The 24288-nt window shown below is 43.6% G+C and overlaps 2 protein-coding genes across 4 annotated transcripts in view; both read left to right on the forward strand.

Moving 5' to 3' along the window:
- The window catches only part of elovl1b (ELOVL fatty acid elongase 1b), a 32399-nt gene extending 17981 nt beyond the window's left edge, over positions 1–14418 (forward strand). The window contains exons 1-8 of one of the 3 annotated variants that reach the window (XM_021317660.2): positions 8687–8827; positions 11450–11552; positions 11638–11828; positions 11965–12045; positions 12129–12185; positions 12283–12388; positions 12653–12789; positions 12920–14418. In XM_021317660.2, the coding sequence (XP_021173335.2) occupies positions 11483–11552; positions 11638–11828; positions 11965–12045; positions 12129–12185; positions 12283–12388; positions 12653–12789; positions 12920–13291 (1014 nt within the window). In that variant the 5' untranslated portion in view covers positions 8687–8827; positions 11450–11482 and the 3' untranslated portion in view covers positions 13292–14418. Of the gene's footprint in view, positions 1–8686; positions 8828–11449; positions 11553–11637; positions 11829–11964; positions 12046–12128; positions 12186–12282; positions 12389–12652; positions 12790–12919 lie in introns of those variants that run through there. The other 2 variants (XM_036141299.1, XM_012864812.3) reach the window with 2 other exon arrangements.
- LOC118556467 (elongation of very long chain fatty acids protein 1-like) overlaps positions 1–24288 on the forward strand; it is a 44511-nt gene that overhangs the window by 2905 nt on the left and 17318 nt on the right. The window lies entirely within an intron of this gene.

The following is a 24288-nucleotide window of genomic DNA, read 5'->3' on the forward strand; positions in this document are numbered from 1 at the left end:
GGATGAGCAATTTATGCTAAACCGCGGTTAAAGATTGTTGGGTTAATAAATGAAAAGGGTCACAGCTCCGTTGTGAACGTTTCAGTTGAGACTTTGCATGTTGTTGAGTCACCGTCGTTGGTCTTTAAATGGCTAAATGTTAATCATTGGCCGGTGGATCGCTTCCAAAAACTCAGAGCGAGAGAAAGAACTGTTAAGTGACGTGACTAATGGGCAGCATTTCATTTGGTTTAAGTCGGATAATTCCTCTCCTGTGAGTCTGTGAACCAATCCTGTCGCTGTTTTTGGGACGCCTCCGTCTGCTGAAGGGTAAACTGTAGGTAACGGGATGTATAACAGTTTGTAAATTGTTTATTTTAAGGTCTGAGTCACTGAGGCTGTCCATACTTAAGACCTCTACTTTATTTGTATAACTGAATGCTCAAGGTAAACGCAGCTATCAAATAAAAGAAATGCCTCTCTCACTCTGGCCTGGAAACCTGTTTGTGGGGGAGGGGGGGTTGAATTACACATCGGCACACATCAGGGACATGTTGGGGCTAGATGACATCGGCAATAATGAGGATGCAACATCCATATGAGCAGAAATAATTCAGTACTTTAACTCAACATTGCTTTGGCTTTGCAGCAACGATATAAACATTTTTTTTTCCCAATGACTTTACCACCACTTCACTTTCTAAGTCCTTTTTCGGCTGCATTAAGCATCACAGATAACCAATTATACCAGGGAGCGTGCAGCAGGCACTCGATTATAACTAATATTCATTTGCAATCCAAGCCGTTCTTTGCCCTGTTGATGTTGTTTATTGATATTGCATTAATAATACATTTGTAGATTAATGGATGTCGTTTTTTCTCTGTTCTGTGTCATCTCCGCACATTTCAACTTGATGTTTCCAATGGAGCTAATGACGAGAGTTACCCGCCCCAGTGTTCCCCGTGTGTGTTCAGCTGGAGGGGGGGGGCTTTCTGGGCTGAGCAAAACACAAACGCACCGGTGCATGAAGCTTTGAGTCTTACGCCCTCTGGGGGAGGTTTTGGAGGTTTCAGCATGAGTTAAACTCACCACCGTAGCTGTGAAAGCATTGCAGCATTCCTGCATGTAAACTCCTTATTTTTTCATTCCAAAACCTCCACTGCTTCGCTGTTCTCTGCTGATCCTCGCCTTGAGGTCAGAGCATGTCAATTTTGGTATTTGAAGAACTTTTTGCTAGTAAACTAGCTAAAAGTGGATGTCTTGTCGCGCTGTCTATATGTCCAGATCATGATTTTTGACAATTTCCTGCTCATTGGTTAAAATTCCTGCTTTTGTGTCTAAAACAGGCTCTGTGGTGCGACGTACTTGGGGCTTAATGAGTGCATTGCATTTTAATTTTAAATCTGGATTGCTATTGGCTCACCCAGCAAAACTGAGGTCAGCAGCTCTGCCGCTGTGGGGTACGACAGCGGCTCCGTCTCGTGCATCATGCCTCTGCAGAGAGCTGGAATAGTGACCGCTGCGATCTTTCTATTCATTTTTCAGGTTGCCGATTTATTAGCTTAGCATTTGGTTAGTTTATTTAGCTTTTATTAATTTGTTTTAGTAGCCCAGGACACGCCCCCCCAGCACGTTCCCTGGTCCGCCGGGCACCAACTCCTTCAGGCACATTTTTCAAATGTTAGATGTGGGCGGAGTAAGGCATGGGGTTAATTGTTTAAATCCTAAAGCTTGAGCTAGGGCAAGTTGTCATCTACACAAATAAAAAAAGCATGCTTTTTGTGACGGCAGGTCTTATGTGCAACACTAAACAGTAGGGGTGACTGCAGAGAGAATCTGCTCGTATCAGCAAGAGGCAGTAGGTAAATGGTCGGGGAAAGTTTCAGTATTAAACTGCAATGGGTATCTCTTTTTGTGGCTGTTCCACTAAAGCCCTGCCTTTTTGCTTTTTAGACTCCGCCGTGCTGCTTGGCACGTCCCACTCGCCTTTATGCGGTAAACCTTAGAGTCAAGATGTCATTAATGGACCAAGGTGACAGAACGTGCCTCCTCCCGACAAGGGCTGCGATGTTAGTTTCATCACGCAACTACATTCAACTACTAGCATAAAGTCCCCTTAAGGCTTCGGTTTGTTTTCATGCTCATGCACAAAGCCGCTGGAGCGTTGCGAACCAAAGTTCTCCGGCTGATCTTCTCGCACAGCATCTCCTTAGAATAAAAAAAAAATGTATCATTGTTGCTTGTCTTTGGATTATTATGACACATGTAACTCTTGGTGAGTTCTGGATAAAGGTTTGTTGTCGTGGATTCGTTCTTTGCACGCTCTCCGGGTGGCATCAAAGTTCCCGGCTTCAAGGGGTCGACCAGGCGAAACGCTGCTTGGCTTGGACCGCATGACGATGTGTGCCTCGTGTTTAATGGTGGCCGTGTAACTCTGCTCACAATGCAGAGAAAGGAAGTGTGACCTGACGCTGGTGTTGCTTTGACTTTCAACGATCCCTTTTATTTAAATTTCCGCAGTTCTGCACATCCATAAGGAAGTCGTAACCGCCGGCGAGGGCGATTTCCGCCTGTTTGAGCAGCTGGAGCGTTCACTTTTGAAAAACCAGATCAAAGGTTGGAGAATAAAAACCCGGTGTTGTAAACTATGATTCATGCAGACGTATGACGGGACCAAGCGTCTTATCTGGCTCTTATTGACTCGTGGATCAGAGTCAAAAAGTCGCCGTTCATTTGTTGAGCACTTTGTAAGCGTTCCTGTTCTTTCTGCAGCCCTGTGGTTGAAGCGATCTTGACAAAGGTGGAGGGTTTCATTCCACTCATGTTAAAGTCTTGCACAAACCCCAACCTTCCTACCAGGTTGGTTTTTCATGGTCACCCATTAAGCGATACTAACAAGCGTACACTCTGTCACCTGGCATTTTGTCAAACCGAAATGAACCTTCGTGTTTGCCTGTAAACACGTTCCCCGTGCGTCTTTTGAGACGACAGGTATGCTGTGTAACCTGGACATGCATGAGATGCAGCCGTAATTGTCCGTGGAAAGTTACTGCAACCTGAGTCCTTGCTGAGACTAGAAGGGAATGAAGTTGGTGTCGATCTGAATATTTTAAGTTTGGGATGATACTCCCCACCCTCCCACGATTTACACACACCCAGATCTCCTCACAATGCAGGATGCTATCATGTCGGTCTCCCAGCAGGTCCAGCAGCATTCCTCAGCGTGGAGGAGGAGGAGGGGGGGCTGCCAACTCTGGAGGGCTCTGGAGATTAAACTTTTTATTTTATATTGTGTTTTGTAGTGAGCATTGTTTTTAACTTTCATCTTGAATGGATGCCTGGAAACAAACATGCATGATCCGCCCTCCGTACTAAACTCTGATTGCCAACATCTTTGAGCTAAGTGTTGAAAGAAAATCCAGCTGCTTTAGTGCCAATTCTCTGTTCATGTTGGGTTTTTTTTGTTTTTTTCATCTAAATTAAAAAAAAAATCAATTTAGAGACGTTAAACATATCAGAATCATCCAATTACCTGTTGACCTGTGGTTGGCAGGCCACTACCAAACCTTTTTTTTTTTGTAAAGTAATTTTTCTTGTTTATTAAATGCATAGTTTTTAAAATCACTTGTGTAATAAAAAGCAAATCAAAATAAGGGATATGTACTCGGTTGCGTGAATGAGAGTTTGAGGATTTGCAGTGGCTCAGGATAAGCCCGATTGGTACAATGTTGTTTTTTAAACGTGTTTTTATAGTAAAGCCCGTTCTATTGTGGATAACTGCATTTAAACCTCACATTTTGAAGAAGCCCCATTGGTCATCAAAAGCGATGGAATGCACTCTCTGCTGTTTCCGGCCTGAGCCAACACCTTGTAAAGACAGGTGACAGGCAGCGGATGTATCATAGCTCATGGAACAAGTCATCTTTCCCTGCGATTTGCTTGGTATCTGTTTGCTAATGACGAGCAACGTAGCTGCTGCTTTCAACCGGCAACAAGACCACAAACTTCTACAGATTTTAAATAATCTATCCACACGGCACTAATAATTGCTCTCCTGACACTTTACAATATGTGGCAAGTCTTGCATATCAATAAAAGCCTAAGTTTAGCATAGATGATCTATATTTATAGATAATTTTGATCTAGATGGCTTTGGGTGAAAGCTGGGCACGGCTCAATAGTTAAAAATGGATTTCCTGTGTGTGTGTGGTGCAAAATCAACTTTTACTTCCTTGATCGCTACATAAATAGCCCCTGTGTAACGTCCCCTGTTTTTAGAAAATATGTCGTAGTACATGTTGGATGCACAGGCTGGGCAAGTCCAAAATGAGTATTTCTGTTGCCTTGCATGCTTTTCGATGATGCAGCCGCAGAACGAGTTGGGATGAGATCGGATGCTACGTATAGTGAAACTGGCCGTATCCCCATAGCTCTTAAACATGAGACCGTACAGACCAGACCACTTGCTTTTTCAGCCAGAGGAACAAAGAGCATGCTCCTGATATTTTTGTCTTGAGTATGTGGCCCTACAGGGTTTACTGGCTATGCATTACTGCCTTTTGTGATGTAATAATGGCCGTCTTCCACTTCTTCCTTGATTCTGACTATAACAGTTTTTGCGTGCTGTCACCGTTTGCGTAATGGTCAACGTGCAATAGTCCGGTGTTACTAATAATACCTCGTTTTTGCAGCAATGCCTCGAGGAAAGCTCTTCCCTGTGAAGCTGCTTCATTGTAGAAGGGATGAAAGTGCATTGACGGGCTTAAGGTGGTATTTGAACAGCCTAAACAAATCGCACGTGTAACACAATGTGACACATTGATGAAACTTCTCAAACAACGCAACGCTGAGGCATTCACCGTTTCCAGATTTTTTTTTTTTTAGCTGGAATAATGGTTTATACCATCAAATTGTTAGTAGATTGGTTCAAAATACAATATGAGCCCCTCAATGTTGAAGAGTAATTACAAAAAAAACAAAGTTTTAGTCTAAGTGAGAACGGACCTCAAGCTGCTTTTATATGAAAGTCCATGTATTATAACCTGATTTCCACGTTAATCCAGACTGTTGTACAGCCATATTAAATAAAATAGAATACCATAGAATCCACTTACCAAAATAAACATCTTCCAAGTGGAAAGCGTCACATAGATTAGTTGACGTTTTCAAGCCTTATGATGATTTTTCAACTTGCTGTGAATGAAAACAAGTCATTTAAGGTTAGAATATTCCATCCAATTTTAAAAAAATGGCTTAATTTTTGACACACCTCATTTACATCTCTGTCCCAAAAGGCACTTTCAAAATGACAAACGAGCCTCATCAGTATTTGAATTTATTGAACATAACTCTATTTCACTGGCCTGCTGCCCAGAAACGAGCAGGGTGGATATTTTCCGCACACAGGTGGGGATTAATACCACCCTTCTCTTGGAAATGTAATGCTCTGCTTGTGGCTTATTAATACTTTTGTATTAAAAGAGCTCAATTAAAGTTGGGCTTTAAAAAATGGGCTGATAACGAGATCTCGCCTTAACAAGTGCCTGTTTGTTTTTGTTTCTGCTCTTTCCATCACATACTGACACATGCAGAATGTGGGCCACTTTGCTGATAAGCGTAACTTTTGAATGCGATAAAATCAGAGTTTACAATCTTTCTGAACTCTTAATAATTCCCTTTAACGTTTTCTATTCCCACACCCTAATGGACTCTAGACTGGAGGGTGGGGGGGTCGTCTCGTAGGTCAAGATGACCGTCTAGTGTGAAACGCTTCATTCTGCATCTACCTGATACTTTGTGTTCATTTCTTTTTTTTTGCTTAGGTGTGTTTTGGTATTCAGAGGGAAGGGTTTAAAGTGCACTGGAGTGCTTCTACCCCCACCCCCGTCCCTAGTGTGGAAGTGTTTAGGTCAAACCTGCTCAGCTGGAAACAGTAACGCAGTAACACCACAGACTATTTACAAGGCACGCTCACGTGTATGACGTTTTTCAGACATCTGAATCGTGCTGCGAAGCTTCAGGTCTTATGTAAAATACAGTGTTTGGAGACGCTGCCGGTTCGCATGTCAGCGCTGCTCAGGTTTACATAACTGCTTCAGACGGCCTCCACAACCTGAGTTATAGATAAAATGTGGATGACTTGGTTATTTTGTTTTCCCCAAGTTAAATCAGAATATATCAGTGAGGTGATTTCCAGCGTTGATTGTAATCAGGGTTTGGCAGAATTGTACCTGTCAGCAAACTTGAAGATGAAGCTGTGAAGCAAGGCTTTTTAAAGGTAAAATGAGATGTCGAAGCTTATAATCCTGAGCCGGGAGCCAAATTAAGCTTTTATGTGAAAAGTGGGTGTTGGCAAGGGTTATTACAGACAGCGTCGACGCCTTATGATCCCACAATCCCCCGCTTGGGGTTTGTTGGCAAACTCAAAGTTTACCAAAGTGCTGCTCAGGTGAGACGTCAAACGATTTCACAAATTTCCTCCTCCAGCCTTAGAAATCTGGGATGAACCACACTGGGTGTACAAATGGGGGAAATCAATTGGTCTATCTTTTTATTTATTAATATATTTTTAATAAAAAATGTACTTGTGTGCCATCAGGCTTCTGCCGTTTATAAGACCAACTGCTCCGTGATTGGGGAGCCAAAGGTATTTCCAAGAGTGAGTGAGTGAGTTTGGCTGCATCGCTTATTATTTTTATTATTATTGTTATTCAGGGCTCACCACAGCACACTGCAAAAACAGAACTAAAAACAAGTAATATTTTCTTAAAATTGTGTGTCAATGGAATAAGACTTTTGCACTTAAAATAGGAACAACTTATTTCCATCTTATTTAAAGTGCAGGATGTCTAATTATCTCATTTTAGAGGTCAGAATACTCATTCCATTGGCAGGTAATATTGTTTACCTGCTCAAATCAAGGACAAAAACACAAATTTTAAGAACATTTTACTTATTTTAAGATCCGTTTTTGCAGTGCAAGTCGGTACAAATTGCACAGGCACGCGGCTTCCCTTGTTTATGCAACTGAGATTCAAACCCGGGTCCCCCGTATCAAAGGCATGGACATAGCCCCCTACACCCTAGATGGAAGAAGAGCTGAGGGCATCCTTAGCAGAGGGGTGACCATCATAAAGGACTCATTTTATTTTGACAGAGCAGTGGCTCCCTGCCCGGCCCGTTAACGTCCAGGCACCATTCAAAGAGGGCTGAATTGAGCTGCTTGTACTAATAATGTCATTATTCCTCACTAACCCACAGATGGGGGGTCGTAGGTAGAGTTTGTCCCGTCTCAACCACAGTGGATGGATGGAGCGTCCATTTGGGAGAAATCTACTAAAGCAGACAAAAACTGAGCCCACAGCTTTTAGAAGTACCTTCCAGACTGACGGGAACAATGTCACGTTGACCTTAAACTAAAATCAATTTAATCTTGACGATTTTCATACAACTCCATCAATTATCTTAGATGTGATCGTTTTAAATGTATAGCAGACTTGTTTATTCTTCACCCACCAAAACCTACAAGTCATAATAAAAAAAAAAACAAAATACATATCCTAGCTAAGTGTGCTTGCAAGCTTTTGTTTTTAAAATGAGGATGATCCCAAGGTATTTCCAAATGGCTTTGGTAATTGTTGCTCATGTTCCTGCCTGGCTCGGCCGGGTGTGGCTTTGACATTTGAGTCAGTGGTTTCCTTTGCAGAGCCTGCAGAGGAATTTTTAAGCATTATCTTCATGAGTCATGTCTACTTGGCCGCACTTATTTTTGTCTACCTTCGCTTTTCCATCCAGCCCTGGACAGACGTCGGCTCCATCAGCTGCCGGTTCATGCCTACTTCTTATTTTCTCCTCCTGCTTGCAGGACAAACTCAAGCAGAAGTAGAAAAGGCCGGTTTTGGTTTAGAAATGCATTAGCTAGCTAACATAATGTTGGCTTGTTAATGCAGCTCTAATGTCTGTCAGATCAGTAGATGCCTCATTGTTATAAGGCATCTACTCAACTCGGGGGGGCACTTGGGTCATGACATTGTCCCCCCCCACCAGAGGAGACAGAAATTGAGGCTAGTTTTGCTTTATGGGTGTTGGCTGGTTAGCGGGCCAGGAAAGGCACAACAATAGCGCCCTTCATGATAACAGAGTCTTCTCTGATTTCTTGCCTGCTCCATGTGAATAATATGATCGGCCCACCCGGATGAGGGAAGGCGGTGGATGGGTGGGGGTGGATGGGTGGTGGGGGGGGGGGGGGAGGAAACTTGCCTGACAACTCCAGAGTGGTGTGTTTCAGGGAGTACACAGGGTGTAACCAGGAGAGCGTTTACTGTAGGGGTGGCGGTCGTGCAGCAGCTTTTCAGATTTCACTTTGAATTGTTTCGGTACAGGGGGGTTTAAATGAGCCCCCCTCTCCCCCCGCTGCCCCAGCTGTATCCCTTACGGACGTACGGGACGCTCGCTCTCCCCGTTTCCCTCTGGCTCTGCCTCCTTCCCTCCCTCTCCTCCTGAAGGCTGGCCATTCATGGACCATGTGAGTCAGGGAGGGTGTGGACTTGGGGAAGCCTGCTGGTACCAGTCACACTCTTCTCAGCTTACTTTCTCACTCTCCTTACCCCCATCTCAGCCTTGCCTTGTCTCTTCCCTCTCCTGCTGCTTTCTCTCCTGGCTTTTTTTTTTTCTTTTTTTGTTTTTTTTGTTTTGTTTTTTTCTTCTTTCTCTCTCTCCCCCCCCGCTGCTGGCTGCCTGCCTTCCTGCACTTCAAGTCAGCCGAGAGGCTTTGCCAAACCGTAAAAGGAGAAAGCTGCTTCTGCTTTGATGGTTTAAGGTGGAAGAAACAAGTCTGTTCTTGAAGGAGTGAGTATCTCAGCTTTAATTTGAAGGTGCTACAACCTGGGTGCTCACGTTCTCGTCTTTTGTGGATAATGTCTTATTTAAAGAAATTCTTGCCTTTCTTCCACTACAGTTTCTCTCTCTCTCTCTCCCCCCCCCCCCCTTTTTTTCCTCTTTGTTCATAATTAACTTCAAACTCGTGAGCTCCCTTTTTCCATCCCCATGATTCATTGACGTGACTTTCTGGGGGGGAAGGTTACCCCTCCTTTCCGTTTTGGTCTCTTCAGCCGTTTCACTTTTAAACTTCCCTTTTTTTTTAAATGAATGAGCGTCGCTGTTGGGAAGTCTGGAGTTTTACGCCGCTGGCGGCAGCTGCAACTCATATTTTCCCGGTAGGGAAAACGGAGGGCATTTTTTTCTAAGGCGCTTAAGTGCTCACATGTCCGCAGTTAAATTGCATCGCCGCCTCACGTGAAGACGGGACGGTTTTTCTAACCTCTCACAGTCATGAGAAAATCCTTGTGCTACCGTTATGTCAACCTGCGCGCGTGCAGCGACCCTGTGGTTCTGTGCTAACCTGTTAATTAGCAGAGGCTGGAGGCAGTGAGTTGCAGCTGGTTCTGGTTTCACTGGGCTGGTGAGGAAGGGGTCTTCCCTTTTTTTTTTTTTTTTTTATGAATTTCTGTCTTCATCTGTATCTCAGATGGGGGAAATTCTCTTTCTCATCTGATATGATTACAGGACTGTTCTGCCATCTTGTATGATTATTTGCTTTAATTTGGCCACAGAGTGTCACATTGATGGTTTTTCCTGCCTAAAACAAGGAACATTTGATGTTTCAAAAACACACACTGAACTCGATCTTCCACATCTTGTAGAATTCCAAGAAAAAGTAAAAAAAACAAAGCAACCGGACGTCTTCTACTACGGATAACAAGTCCAGTTGCTTTGTTTTTTTTTTACTTTTTCTTGGAATGACCATGACCCGGATGACTGAGAATCTTCACCAGCATCTTGTAGGATTGGTCAGTAATGAAAATTGAATCTAATTTTGTTATAAATACAGACCTTGATTAACAACAGTTGTTAGAGGCGACTTGCCAGTGACACTATCGGCAGTAGCTTGGGGCTTCAAACTATCCTGAACCCCCACGTTGGCCCCTGTCCGCTCACACCTGAGCGACCTCCTAGCCGCTCTGGATAGCGGCGGCTCAGGTAAAGTGAAACCACCGGACCACATTCTGGTTTTTTTAACTGCGAAGCATTCTCTTTCCCAGAACAAGACACACTCAAGGACATCTGACATGATACTTTTGGCAAAAATCGAGGCGCCTCACCAAATGCCTCAAAAACAACCTCAGCTTTTTACGTAAGGGCTGTCTGAAATGCCATGTTTCTGGACTGTTACGCAACACCTGCACACGTGCAGGTGTCGTAGCGAGCCTCAGGTCTGCAAAACTGGCACCGCTCCATTTTTTTTGTTGTTGTTGCTGTTTTCAAAGGACTGACAGAAGGAGAGCGATTGGTGGCTTTGCTGACAGAAATTTGTCTGGTATGCTGCTCGGTGTCACCTGGAATCTGTGCAGGAAGTAGCCGGGGAAAGTTGAAGAGGGTTTTTGAGAAAGTATCGTGGTACACGAGTGGAAAAGTTTAGAAGCAGCTACGATTAGAATCAGGAAGAGAGATGTGATCTATCCGTCGTTTTCTTTGCTTCCAGATTAAATGCGTGTTATTTGGTGAACCGCTGTCTGGAAGGAGCAGAACCTTTCAGTAACACTTAAACCACCAGTAAATATCCGAGACTTCATTCTGTGAAATGGACATTTTCTGCAATACACTTCTTCTTCTTTTCCAATGCTTTCTTTTATCGTTTTTTTTTTTTTTTTGCTTCCTCCTTTACCCTCCCCCTGTGCAGGAGCTGCGGTATCTCGGCTCTGACCTTCATTCCAGAGACTGAAATTATTAGCCTTTAATGATATTGGCTTAAGGAGGACTGTGGGCAGTGAAAACGCAGAGCATTGTAGATTGTACTTCAAACAATGGTCCTCTCGGGGCCAGCCGCACCCTGGAAGTCTTCTACGTTGCACTCGTCAGCTTACACTCGAGTTATTTAAGTTTATATTAAAAAGAAAAACACTTAAGCTTGTAGCCTGATGACTGGACGATACTTTTCATTATCTTTAAAAGTTAATCAGTGTTTTATTTGTCAAGTAGAGGCTCTTGTTAAATCAGTTGTAGTTATTGCCAGGATTGCATTTTGAGCCCATGAACTCTTTGTTGCATAACTTTGTGCTTTTTTTTTTTTTTTTTTTTTTTCTCCTGTCCCATTGGAATTTATTGGAAGAAAGCTGTTTGGATATCGTCTTTGAACCTCGGGGCTTGACTCCTGAACACAATCGGTTTATTGTGGGATGTGGGCCGTGGCTCCACCTCTCTCATATCAGGCCATATCTGACGAGGCGTTTCAGCCTTGGAAAAAGAAAACTCTCTGTACTGATAGAAAATCTTCTTTTTTTTATATATAAGCAAGTGAAAACAGATTGGAGCGGAAAGATAAAGTTAAAATATAGAGAGGGTGAAAAAAAAATTTGGATTAGATTCTTGCACTAAACTAACAATCAGCTGTTGTCTTCATCTTGCTCACAGATACCCTGGTCTCAACAATTCACAGCAGCAAATATGCTCCAGCAACTTCAGGAGATGGGCTCGCACGCCTTGGATATCTACGACTACCTTTTGTCTAAAATCGGTAGATGATTTACCCTTTTTAAAACATGGGAGAGAATTTCCTTTTCTTGTTTTTACTTTAATTAAAATGCCGTCTTTGCTTCCAGACCCACGGATAAAGGAGTACCCGCTGATGCAGAGTCCTGTTCCCATGACGGCAATCCTGCTGGTCTACCTGTTTTTCATCCTGTACCTGGGACCTCGCATCATGGCCAACCGGAAAGCCTTCCAGCTGAAGGAGCCCATGATAGTCTACAACTTCTTGCTGGTGGCTTTGTCAGTTTACATTGTGTATGAGGTTAGAATCTTTACCCTTGTTCCAAAACGACCAAATATTTGACTCGTCAGTGCACATGGGAAGTAACCGTAGTTCCCCTCCTGATGTATGTTGTCTCCTGTTAAGTGTAGCATTTAAATCTATATTTTTATTTCAGTTTCTGATGTCCGGTTGGGCTACAACATATACCTGGAGGTGTGACCCAATTGATACCTCAGACAGTCCACAAGCGCTACGGGTAAGTACACCAAGCTCTGCAACTTCTTTTGATTTGAGCTTTTATGAAGCTGGAGCTGTTATTAAAGCGGTTCTTGTCTCTAGATGGTGAGTGTGGCATGGATCTTCTGGTTTTCAAAGATAATTGAGCTGATGGACACGGTAGGTCCTGGTCTCTTCGCCTTTATTTAATTATCCGTTAATCAGCTTAGTGTGACGACGATTCATCCCCATTCATTTATTTTATTTTTTTTCTCAGATATTCTTTGTGTTGAGGAAAAAACATGGCCAGATTACTTTCCTGCACATCTTTCACCACTCCATCATGCCATGGACCTGGTGGTGGGGAGTTGGCTTCGCTCCCGGTGAGTAACACACCAAGCTGGTCGGGAAATAATTCATGAACCATGCCAAAGCCACCCAGGTTGGGTTCAGTTCAGCTCGTCACAGACCAGAACGACAAGCTCTGCCTTGTAGGATGGCTCTTCAACAAAAAAACTTGGTCTTATCTGCTTTAGAAGCAGCCATTTGCCTTGACAGCTCTAATGTGTTGAGGATTGTTTTTGTTAGCGGGTTTGAAGGTTGTTTTGGCTAGAGGAGTTTAGAAGACGTTTGTGTTTTCTCTAAAGGTGGAATGGGATCTTTCCACGCCATGGTGAACTCCTCAGTCCACGTCATCATGTATTTCTACTACGGCCTCGCTGCTGCTGGGCCACGTTTCCAGAAGTTTTTGTGGTGGAAGAAATACATGACTGCCATTCAGCTGGTAAGGAAATCCTGCATTCACCTCAATGTTTTTATTCACCACTGGTAATCCTTTTACAGAATTTAACTTGGAGATATTTCTGTCCGTTGACTCTTTTTTTTTTTTTTTTGTCTTTCCTCGTCTCCAACAGACCCAGTTTGTCCTGGTCTCTCTCCACGCCACCCAGTATTACTTCATGGACAGCTGCGACTACCAGTTCCCCACCATCATCCACCTCATCTGGATGTACGGCACCTTCTTCTTCATCCTCTTCTCCAACTTCTGGGTCCAGGCCTACGTGAAGGGCAAGCGGCTGCCGAAGCAGGAGGTCCTGCAGCAGAAGAACGGCACCGTGGCGCACGCCAACGGCAAACGCCACGAGAACGGAAAAGTCCACGAAAAAAACGGCAAGATCTGCGAGAACGGCAGCAGCAACAGCAACGGCATCCACCACCCAGCCGCCAACGGCTCCACCCACTACGAGAACGGCCACGTCTACAACGGCAAGATGAAAAAAGCTTAGAGACTTTGGAGGGAAGTATGACCTAGTCAGCTTGTTAAAATTACTATGGATTCCAAAGATAATTTGACTGTTTTACAGTTTTTTTTTGTTTTTTAGTTTCTTGTGTAAAACATGGGAGAACAACGTTGTCAATGACTTCCACAGCTGGGGTTCCACACTTGGTTATGTTGGTTTTCTGTATTGTGGAACCATCTTTTGGAACACGATGTATGAAGAGAAGACGTTTTAAATGTTGTCTTCACTGATGTTGAAAGGAAACCCGTATTTCGGTATCACACTGGTGGCCTTTCAGCCCTTTTTGCTCACCTATCTGACCCCCCCCCCCCTCTGTGGACAGAAGACTGTACAGTTTCTATTGAACTTGAAAAAAACAAAACCATTTGTAAATAGTTTTACAGAAAGTAGAGAAAAAAAAAACTAATTATATTGGTGTGCCTTCTAAATTTTGTTACCTTGTGTATTTAAAATTTAATTGCCAATAAATTCAGTCTTAAATTATCTTTAACATGTTGGCATTTTTCTTAGTGCTTGGCATAGCAATGACTTGCTGAGTTTTCGCTTTGCTGGCGTTTTTATGTCGTTCCTCGTTGCAACAATGAAGGGAGTATTTGCTCAGTTTGCAAATGCCTCGTGTCCTGACAATCTCAAGTATGTGGCTTAAGTAGGAGGTAAACAAGTGGACCCATTATGCTTTTGCCTTTTCCCCACAGTTCGTGGCACGAGAGGAGGCATGCTGCGGATTTACCTCTGCGAGACTCAGCCCTGCGGCGTTAATTGCTGCAGGGTCATCAATGGATTTGTATTTTCATTTAGAAAACTTAAGATTACGCAATCTCAAATGACCAACACATGGCATGGTGGTATTCAACAAAAGCTAGCCAACAAACAGAAACTCAGATGTTCTCTTAAAGGTTCTGGGCGTTAAATGCTCTCATCCTGGAGCTTTTGGCAGTCTCCCAAGCTTCAGATGTCTTCACATTTACTGATATAAACCTGTTCAGTGACAAGTAGGTCTTGGTCTTTCAGATAAAAGCTTTGCTTACATTTATTTATTTTTTTTTAAATATTGAGCCTACTATTTGCAGGAAGGTGAATTTGGTCTTTACTGCCATTATACTTGCACGCTTTGTAAAAAAAAACAAAAAAAACGGCATTGCTACGTTAAATTTAGTTAATTTCCAATAACGGTGAGGAAGTGACAGTTCAAATTTTGTTTTTAATTAACATTCAGTTGATGGCAATGGGTTTCCATCGTTCCTTTAAACACTAGATTGGATTATTTTGAGGGTTGTGGGATTAACGGACCCATTGCCTGTAGCAGATTTCATATTCCAGTGAGTTTTAATAGAAGTGTAAGTTGGATTGATACTACTGTGGAAGCAGACTTTTTGCAAATTAACAGCATCAGACCAAAAATGTTTGTGGGGATGAGAAGCTATATTGACAGAAAATAAATGTCTACACTTTAATCCGTAAGGGCAAGTCAACCAAGCAACATCCACGTTATTTGGCAGCTCAATCTGAGGGAACAAAGATAAGTGGGGTACCCCAAGGACCAGTTCTTATTTTAGATCTACTCTTACTTCTGGTTATTGATTTGCTGATTACATACCTTTTTATATTTCTGTGTCTCCACGTGACCATGGTCCACTAGTCGCTGAGAAAGGGCACATAAAAACAAGTGGCTGGGTCTGAAGTTTCTCCAACTTGATGCAAAACGAAAAATGTGAAGTTGTGGGGAAAAAGCATGCAGCTAGACCTAGTTATCTAAAAGACAGAGGATGCAAGAAATGTAGGCGTCGCTATCAACTGGGACGTGAAGCTGAATCTTAACAACCAAATAAACGGCTTTACTGAGTCAGGCTACAATCATCTTTAAAAACATTGCCTGAACAAAGAATTTCCTGTCAAAAGAGAAGAGAGAAACAAACTAGAGTATGCTTTCATTTTCAGTGGGTTGTCTTCGTCTTTACCAGCTTTACTGGGTCTCCAGAAATAATCACACAGCTGTAGCTCATCCAAAATGTGTCCGCCAGAGTCCTGCCCAATGTTCTGAAGCGCTTTGTGTTTGCACGGTGTTATACAAATAAACTTTCTTTGCCTTACGCTGTAGTTTAACTTATCGACTATATGGATCTACTTAATCAGCCGCAACTTGTCGGTCCACTTCAAGTCTGCCAGGAGTGAACAATAAAGTTTTCAACACAGTCATTTGTGGGGTGGCGAGGAAGGTTATGGACGTGCAGCCCATCCTGATCAAACCTTTTATCGTTCTAACTATATAGTTTTAACATTTGAACAATTGTGTATCACGTCGTTACAATGTACATATTTATCACAAACTTTTCACATCCTTATAAATATTAGGATTAGCAACGTGATAATGGCACAACCATGAAAATGTTATAATTTTGAACAATAAAGTTTTCACCCTTAAAACACAATGCCTTTTTATTGTCATAAAATATTATGCAATATAACATTTTAGGTTGACGGTACAGAGAAGCGGCTGAGGAAATGTCTTACGGGAACTGATTTAACTTCTGCGTCATGCTGGGGATTGAGCCATGGAGATATTTTGCTCTTATTCAGCAGCTGACAGCGAAAAGAGAGCAGGAGGAAGGAGTTTGATCCGACTGAGGCGGCTGCATTGATCAGCTGGAGGGGGGCACAGGAAGCTCCATGGGTGCAACCCAGACCGTCTGAACTGCATTTAGACGGGTTGTGTTTGCCACACAGAGATTTACTGATACATCTGGACCCATGCAGGGTTGAGCAAAGACGATACGTCACTATGACGTTTACGTAATTCATACAATACAATTTTTATATAGTAAAAACAGGGAAGTTTCTTTTTTTTATCACATGATCAATATTGTAAAAACGCGACATACTTTTTAGACGTGAAAAGTATATTGTAATGAGATTATATTGTACAAATGTGAAAAGTATATTTTTTTAGAACAGTAACGGTTTAACGTGATATTGCTCTATTTCTTTGCTTTTCATTTCAGCTGCTCTGAAAGGTTGCATAAAATGTATTAAAATCCCCCTAAAGATGTATGAAGAACACCTCCAGAAACTCTGTCCAACTTTCATAGTTTTTTATATATATATATATATATATATATATATATATATATATATATATATATATATATAAATATTTAAATTTTTATATGTAATTAACTCTCCTTTATCAAAAAAGAACATTTCCATCAAAAAATGTGTTCCCTTTTCTGAATAAAGTTAATGAAATGGGTAAATTGTAAGATAAGATGAAAGGACTCCTGAGCAATCATTGTTCCAGGTTTATTTTCAAGCAGACTTAACTTTTCGTGAATATTTAATTAAAACCCAAGCAGTAAGAAAACAGTCTTTAAGCAGTAATTCAGCAGGTGTAAAATTGCAACATATTTTTTAAATAAATCTCTCAAAGTCATCATTTTAAGGTCATGGGGTTAATAAATCCAGCTCCCACTTTGAAGGTCTTCTCCATAAACGGCATGTGCTGCCTAGCTTAGGTCTAAGGTCAAAACAATAAGCTACTGAGGTCCAACTACAGTGCAGCAGCTGCACTTTGTTCTGATCGTCCGTCATGCAGGGCAATGTGTTTGTTTTTTTTGTAAGCTGGGGAGTTAGATCAGCAAGGACTCAGACCGCTTCCATCTTGTGATGAATAGCTGAAATGGCTGCCAGCTCTGGATGAGATCCAGGTTTGGTCGTCTGAAGGAAATGAATGCTCTCGATGGAGATATGGAGCGATGGTCTGAGTTAGAAGCTGAATGCGTGAGCGTGCAACACGTGCTTTAAGTGATGTCCTCCAGGATGTAAAAGATGAGCTCCATCACTAAAGGCTGTTCGCCTCTCTTGTGGCCCCTGCTGTGGATGACTGGGATCATCACGCTATCCAGGGCATTGAGGTACTGAGCCGGGAGAGGCTGCCCATTGCTCCCAGCCACAAATCCCACCTGGAATTATAATAAAACAAGCTGCTGATTAATTTTAGCACAGTCACACAAAGGAGATTGTACAATAAACCTTGTGCTCAACAATGTGAGTGAAAGGTTGCATGCTTCCTCTTTTTATTTTAGGAGTATACATATGTATATACATATATATACATACATATATACATACACACATATACATACATATATACATATATACATATATATACACAGACATATATACATTTATACACATATATATATATATATATATATATATATATATATATATGTATATATATATATATGTATATATATATATATATATATATATATATACACATATATATATACACATATATATATATATATACATATATATATATATATATTGTCAGGATTCTCTGTGTTGGCTGCTAACTCTACTCCGCAGGTGTGCCTAGTTGGCTGAGGAGGCGTGGTCCACACCTGCAGCTCGTTGCAGGCGGCTTCCTCTGGCTTCTTAAGCAGAGCACTGGCAGATGGAAGACGCCGGAGCCTTAACCAGTCGTGGTACGACGTGGCCTCTGTCCCAACTCTCGGAAACCAGCTTGTGAGTTTTTGTTGCTCATCTTTTTGAGTAATTTTTGTACCTCTCTGTGCTCCAGATTTTGGTGCTTGGATGCACTCACCTGTCTTGACGCCTCGTCCGAAGAAACAGACCAGCAGACCTGTCGGCTCAGATTTTGCTCTGGCGCTCCCCTCATACTTCCTGGAAATTACCCAGCGAGGGCTGAGATCCCCTTTCCCGGGTTCTGTTGGTTCTGTGCTCACTCTGGTCAATCCATCTGTCAACCGCTGCCGATGAGGTCATCTCGGATTCCTCACCAGCTACATCTGCCGCCCTCAGCCACTAGCCACCTATCTCCATCAGAGTAGTCACATAGAGTTCTCCTGACGCTACTTCTTCCCGGTTAGGTCCGCCCTGCCTAATGGTAAGCAGCGCAACTCTTAGTTGGTTTTTCTGGCTTTCATTATGAAGAACTCACGTGCTCTCTCTCTTACAGTCTCTCCAGCCTTGACGTTCTGACCCAGCCGTGTACCAGTAGTCCGTCCATAAACCTGCTTATTTTTCCTTTAATAAAAGAACTTAAAACTGTGTTTTGCCTCCCGTTCGTATCTGCATGTGGGCTCGTCATCTGAAAACCATGACAGAAGAAGGCTCCGGCCACCAAAGTCCAGCGGATACGTTCGGGCGGCAGTTAGCCGCACATCAAGAACAGATGCAGACGTTAGGTTTTGCTGTGAATTCCACTCAGGAACAACTTCAGAGGTTAGCCGCGCAGGTTAGCCTACTAGTGGACACAGTTACTTCCGCGAAGACGTCACTTGTCACTCAAGGTCTCGCAACCCCGCCTTCTGACGCTCCGAGCATGGAGAATCAGGCTTGGACTCCACCACTTGAGGGCGCGTCACCTTCTCCGGAGAAATTCTCCGGTAACGACGGAAGTTGCGGAGGTTTTCTTTTCCAGTGCAACCTGGTGTTCAACCGTTCACCCCAGACTTTCGCCTCTGATGAGGTAAGGATTTCTTACGTTTTACGCCTGTTAACGGGTAGGGCTCTTAGGTGGGCTGAGGCTAGATTCCCTGATTGTCAGTCATTTGGGACAACTTTTCAGGATTTCATTACTGAATTTAAGACAATTTTTGCACCGGAGTTGGATTCGGCACAACAGTCTCGACATCTCCTCACCTTGAAACAGCGCGCTCGTCGAGTTTCGGATTTTTCTGTGGAGTTTCGTACATTTGCTGCGGTTGCAGGTTGGCAGCCGAGACCGTTAAAGGCAGCTTTCTTTCAGGCTCTAGACGAGTCATTAAAGGACGAATTAGCTCGGGTAGAGGAACCAGAGGACTTTGAGGAGTTTGTCGCGCTAGCTATTCGCTTGGACTCTCGGTTACGCAGCCGAAATCGGGTTAGGTCCAACCTTGCCTTGCAACCATCCACCTCCACAGCTTCTTTTCCTATCAGGAGGGAACCCCGTTCCTTTACACCTCCTCCCGAACCCATGCAGTTGGGGCAGGTGGGTCTCTCCAAGAAGGAACGTCAGCAGCGATTCTCAGAGAACTTATGTCTTTATTGTGGAGGTGATGGTCATTTCCTCAGAGATTGTCCTGTTCGGCCAAAAGATCGAGTCCGCCGCTCTTAACGGGGGGGATCGGTGGACAAGTTGGGATCTATTCCCCGGGAGACTGTTAAAGTTTCATCTGGTTCTCGTTGTTGTCTACCTCTTACTTTAATATTTGACCAGGAGAGTTTTGATGTTTCGGCGCTAGTAGATTCAGGTTCTGATTTTAATCTTATTGATCAAGCGGTTGTGGACCAGCTTCGTGTACCTGTGGATCATTTACCCGAACCACTCCAGGTCTCATCATTGGATGGGCAAAATTTGACCCTTATTACTCATCGCACACGACCTTTGGAGGTGATAGTTTCCGGCAACCATCGAGAACAACTTTCTTTTTTTGTCTTCCCGGTTAAGCGTTCACCTGTGGTTTTGGGTATAGCTTGGTTAAGGGTCCATAATCCGCAGTTCAATTGGGCTGAGTCCCGATTAGAGTCATGGTCACCTTCTTGTCATTCCCGTTGCTTGCAGTCTGCTCGACCCGTAGTGGTCTCCTCTTCCCTAACTAATTCCGGAGACGTTATTGATCTGTCTCGCGTTCCTGAGGATTACCACGACTTGCAGCAGGTCTTTAGTAAGACTCAGGCTTGTTCTCTGCCCCCACATCGCCCATACGATTGTGCGATTGACCTGTTACCTGGGGCCCCTTTACCGGCGAGTCGACTCTATAACATCTCCAGGTCAGAACGTCAATCGTTGGAGAAGTACATTGGTGAGTCTTTGGCTACGGGGTTAATTCGTCCTTCTTCTTCCCCATTAGGGGCTGGGTTCTTTTTTGTGGGAAAGAAGGACGGAACCCTTCGACCCTGTATTGATTATCGAGGGCTTAACCAGATAACGGTCAAGAATAAATACCCACTTCCTCTATTATCATCAGCCCTTGAGCCAGTCCAGAATGCCAAAGTTTTCACTAAGCTCGATTTGCGCAACGCTTATCATTTGGTTCGGGGTGAGACAGGGGGATGAGTGGAAGACAGCTTTTAAGACTCCGTTAGGTCACTTTGAGTACCTAGTAATGCCTTTTGGCTTGTGTAATGCCCCAGCAGTGTTTCAGGCATTAGTGAACGATGTCCTGCGGGATTTTTTGAATGTTTTTGTGTTCGTCTATTTAGACGATATCCTGATTTACTCTCGTGACCTAGATCAACACAAACAACATGTTAGGCTTGTTCTCCAGCGGTTGCTAGAGAATCGCCTGTTTGTAAAGGCCGAAAAATGCGATTTTCACCAGACTTCAGTTTCTTTTCTCGGTCTTATTTTGGAGGGGGGGCAAGTAAGATCAGACCCAGAAAAGATTAGAGCGGTAACAGAGTGGCCAGTTCCTGAGTCACGTAAACAGCTTCAACGGTTCCTAGGGTTCGCTAATTTCTATAGGCGATTTATCAGGAACTATAGTCAAGTAGCTTCCCCGTTACATGCTCTTACCTCCACCAAGGTTCCTTTTTTCTGGAGTCCTGAAGCCGATGAGGCGTTTAAGACCCTTAAATCCCGTTTTTCCCAGGCTCCTATACTAGTTCACCCTGATCCTTCCAGACAATTCACACTTGAAATAGATGCTTCCAACACCGGTGTAGGAGCGGTCCTCTCCCAACAGTCTGAGACAGATAATAAACTTCACCCTTGTGCATTTTTCTCCCGTCGTTTGTCCCCTGCTGAACAGAATTATGATGTAGGCGATCGGGAATTATTAGCTATTAAGTTAGCCTTGGAGGAGTGGCGGCACTGGCTAGAGGGATCCGAGCAGCCCATCATAATTTGGACAGATCACAAAAACCTCTCCTATCTGCAGACAGCCCGCAGACTCAACTCTAGGCAAGCCCGTTGGTCATTATTCTTCTCACGATTCAACCTCACCATAACCTACAGACCAGGCTCTCGAAACATTAAACCCGATGCGCTTTCTCGTCAGTTTGCTCAAGTGGAACAAGAGAAACAACCGGATTTAATTCTTCCTCCATCATGCACAGTTGGAGCTTTGCATTGGGACCTAGAGGACAGGATTAATCAGGCCCTGTTATTAGATCCGGATCCTGGTACGGGCCCACCGGGATTAAAGTATGTTCCCCGATCTGTTCGTCCTGAGGTTTTACGGTGGGTTCACGATGCCAAGTTTTCCGCCCATCCGGGCATTTATAGAACCCAGTCTCAGGTGTCTCGGCGATTCTGGTGGCCATCGTGGACCAAGGACGTCAGAGACTACGTTTTAGCCTGTCCTGTCTGCGCCCAAAACAAGTCGTCTAACCAGCCGCCTTCTGGGTTATTGAATCCGCTTCCGATTCCCAAACGTCCATGGTCTCACATAGCTGTTGATTTCGTTACTGGACTCCCTGTTTCCCAAGGCATGTCAACTATCTTAACTGTGGTTGACCGTTTTTCCAAGTCCTGTCATCTCATACCCATCCGTAAGCTACCTAACGCTCTCCAGACTGCCCAACTCCTCATTAAACATGTTTTCAAGCTCCATGGAATTCCTGTTGACATTCTCTCTGACCGGGGTCCCCAGTTTGTTTCTCAGGTCTGGCGGCACTTTTGCTCTGCTCTGGGTGCCCGTTACACGCTCACCTCCGGATACCATCCTCAAACCAACGGTCAGACTGAACGAATGAATCAACAATTAGAAACCACCCTCCGTTGCCTCACGTCATCTACTCCTTCCGACTGGAACAAGTTTTTGCCTTGGGTAGAGTATGCTCTGAACTCTCATATCACCTCAGCCACGGGACGTTCACCTTTTGAAGTTGCATTAGGATATCAACCACCACTCCTACCTTCAGACGAACTCAGGATTCCCTTCACCTCCGTTAACGATTATATTGCTCGCTGCCAGAAAATATGGAAAGAGACAGTTACAGCCCTCACTCGCACCGCAGAGCGGAGCAAGAGGTTTGCCGACCAGCTCCCCATTATCGCCCCGGTCAGAGGGTTTGGTTATCATCCAGAGATGTTTTGACTAATCCATCCGCCAAGAAACTTGCTCCCCGGTTTACAGGTCCCTATGAAATAGAAAGAGTCATCAACCCCACCACTGTCCGCTTACGTCTTCCTCCTCACTCTCGTGTTCATCCCACTTTTCACGTATCCCAGATTAAGCCTGTTTTGGACAATGATTCTTACCCTCCTTCCGGACCCCCCTCCACCCTCCCAGGACAGTCAGAGTTCTCGCGTCTCCAGGATTGTAGATGTCCGTCGACGTGGAAGGGGTTACCAATACCTCGTGGATTGGGTGGGTCGCAGCTCGGAGGATCGCTCATGGGTATCTGCAGCCACCATCGCCAATGAGGAATTGATCCGAGACTTTTGGTCTACTCAACCCAGCACATCTTCGTCTGGGCCGCCAGGAGGCGGCCGTTGAGGGGGGGGGTAGTGTCAGGATTCTCTGTGTTGGCTGCTAACTCTACTCCGCAGGTGTGCCTAGTTGGCTGAGGAGGCGTGGTCCACACCTGCAGCTCGTTGCAGGCGGCTTCCTCTGGCTTCTTAAGCAGAGCACTGGCAGATGGAAGACGCCGGAGCCTTAACCAGTCGTGGTACGACGTGGCCTCTGTCCCAACTCTCGGAAACCAGCTTGTGAGTTTTTGTTGCTCATCTTTTTGAGTAATTTTTGTACCTCTCTGTGCTCCAGATTTTGGTGCTTGGATGCACTCACCTGTCTTGACGCCTCGTCCGAAGAAACAGACCAGCAGACCTGTCGGCTCAGATTTTGCTCTGGCGCTCCCCTCATACTTCCTGGAAATTACCCAGCGAGGGCTGAGATCCCCTTTCCCGGGTTCTGTTGGTTCTGTGCTCACTCTGGTCAATCCATCTGTCAACCGCTGCCGATGAGGTCATCTCGGATTCCTCACCAGCTACATCTGCCGCCCTCAGCCACTAGCCACCTATCTCCATCAGAGTAGTCACATAGAGTTCTCCTGACGCTACTTCTTCCCGGTTAGGTCCGCCCTGCCTAATGGTAAGCAGCGCAACTCTTAGTTGGTTTTTCTGGCTTTCATTATGAAGAACTCACGTGCTCTCTCTCTTACAGTCTCTCCAGCCTTGACGTTCTGACCCAGCCGTGTACCAGTAGTCCGTCCATAAACCTGCTTATTTTTCCTTTAATAAAAGAACTTAAAACTGTGTTTTGCCTCCCGTTCGTATCTGCATGTGGGCTCGTCATCTGAAAACCATGACATATATATATACATACATATATATACATATATATATATATATATATATATATATATATATATATATATATATATATATATATATATATATATATATATATATATATATATATATATATATATATATATATATATATATATATATATATATACATAATACCTTTATCAATCTTAAAAATAAGTGTAGCTGAACCATTTGTATTCATTAATATTTACGATGATCATAGTTAGTAGGTGCTGCTCTTAATCAATATTAAATTTAATTATTAATCCATTACTTCCTGTTTCCCTAACTGTAAATATGATGCAATAAAGAGGTTTATTACTGTTACTCTGTGGCCACCTGACTTGTGTTCTTCTGTTTAACCACCACACACATTGAACAGGATGGTAAGGGTGGCACATATATGTTTTAAAAACTAGAACAAACAGGGGCATCTTGGGTCACCAAGTCTCCATGACCATTAGATGCTCTGTATGCCAAAAATAAGTCTTTGATGTCCTGTTTTTTTAGAAACGTAAAGATGTGTATATAACTGATCTTTATCGAGGCCCTGACTGGAACCGCTTAGTTCAGATTTGACAAATATTAGGGTTTCCAGATAAAGACGTTCTAAGAGCCTCATGTACTGCTTTCGGTGCTATTGAGTGCACATGTGGGTTTAGGAGACTCCTCCCTTGACACGCCTCTGTTTACACATGCCAGTAGATGTAAATAAGCT

This window comes from Fundulus heteroclitus, chromosome 9, assembly GCF_011125445.2.
Source record: "Fundulus heteroclitus isolate FHET01 chromosome 9, MU-UCD_Fhet_4.1, whole genome shotgun sequence".
In the NCBI taxonomy this organism is placed as follows: domain Eukaryota; kingdom Metazoa; phylum Chordata; class Actinopteri; order Cyprinodontiformes; family Fundulidae; genus Fundulus; species Fundulus heteroclitus.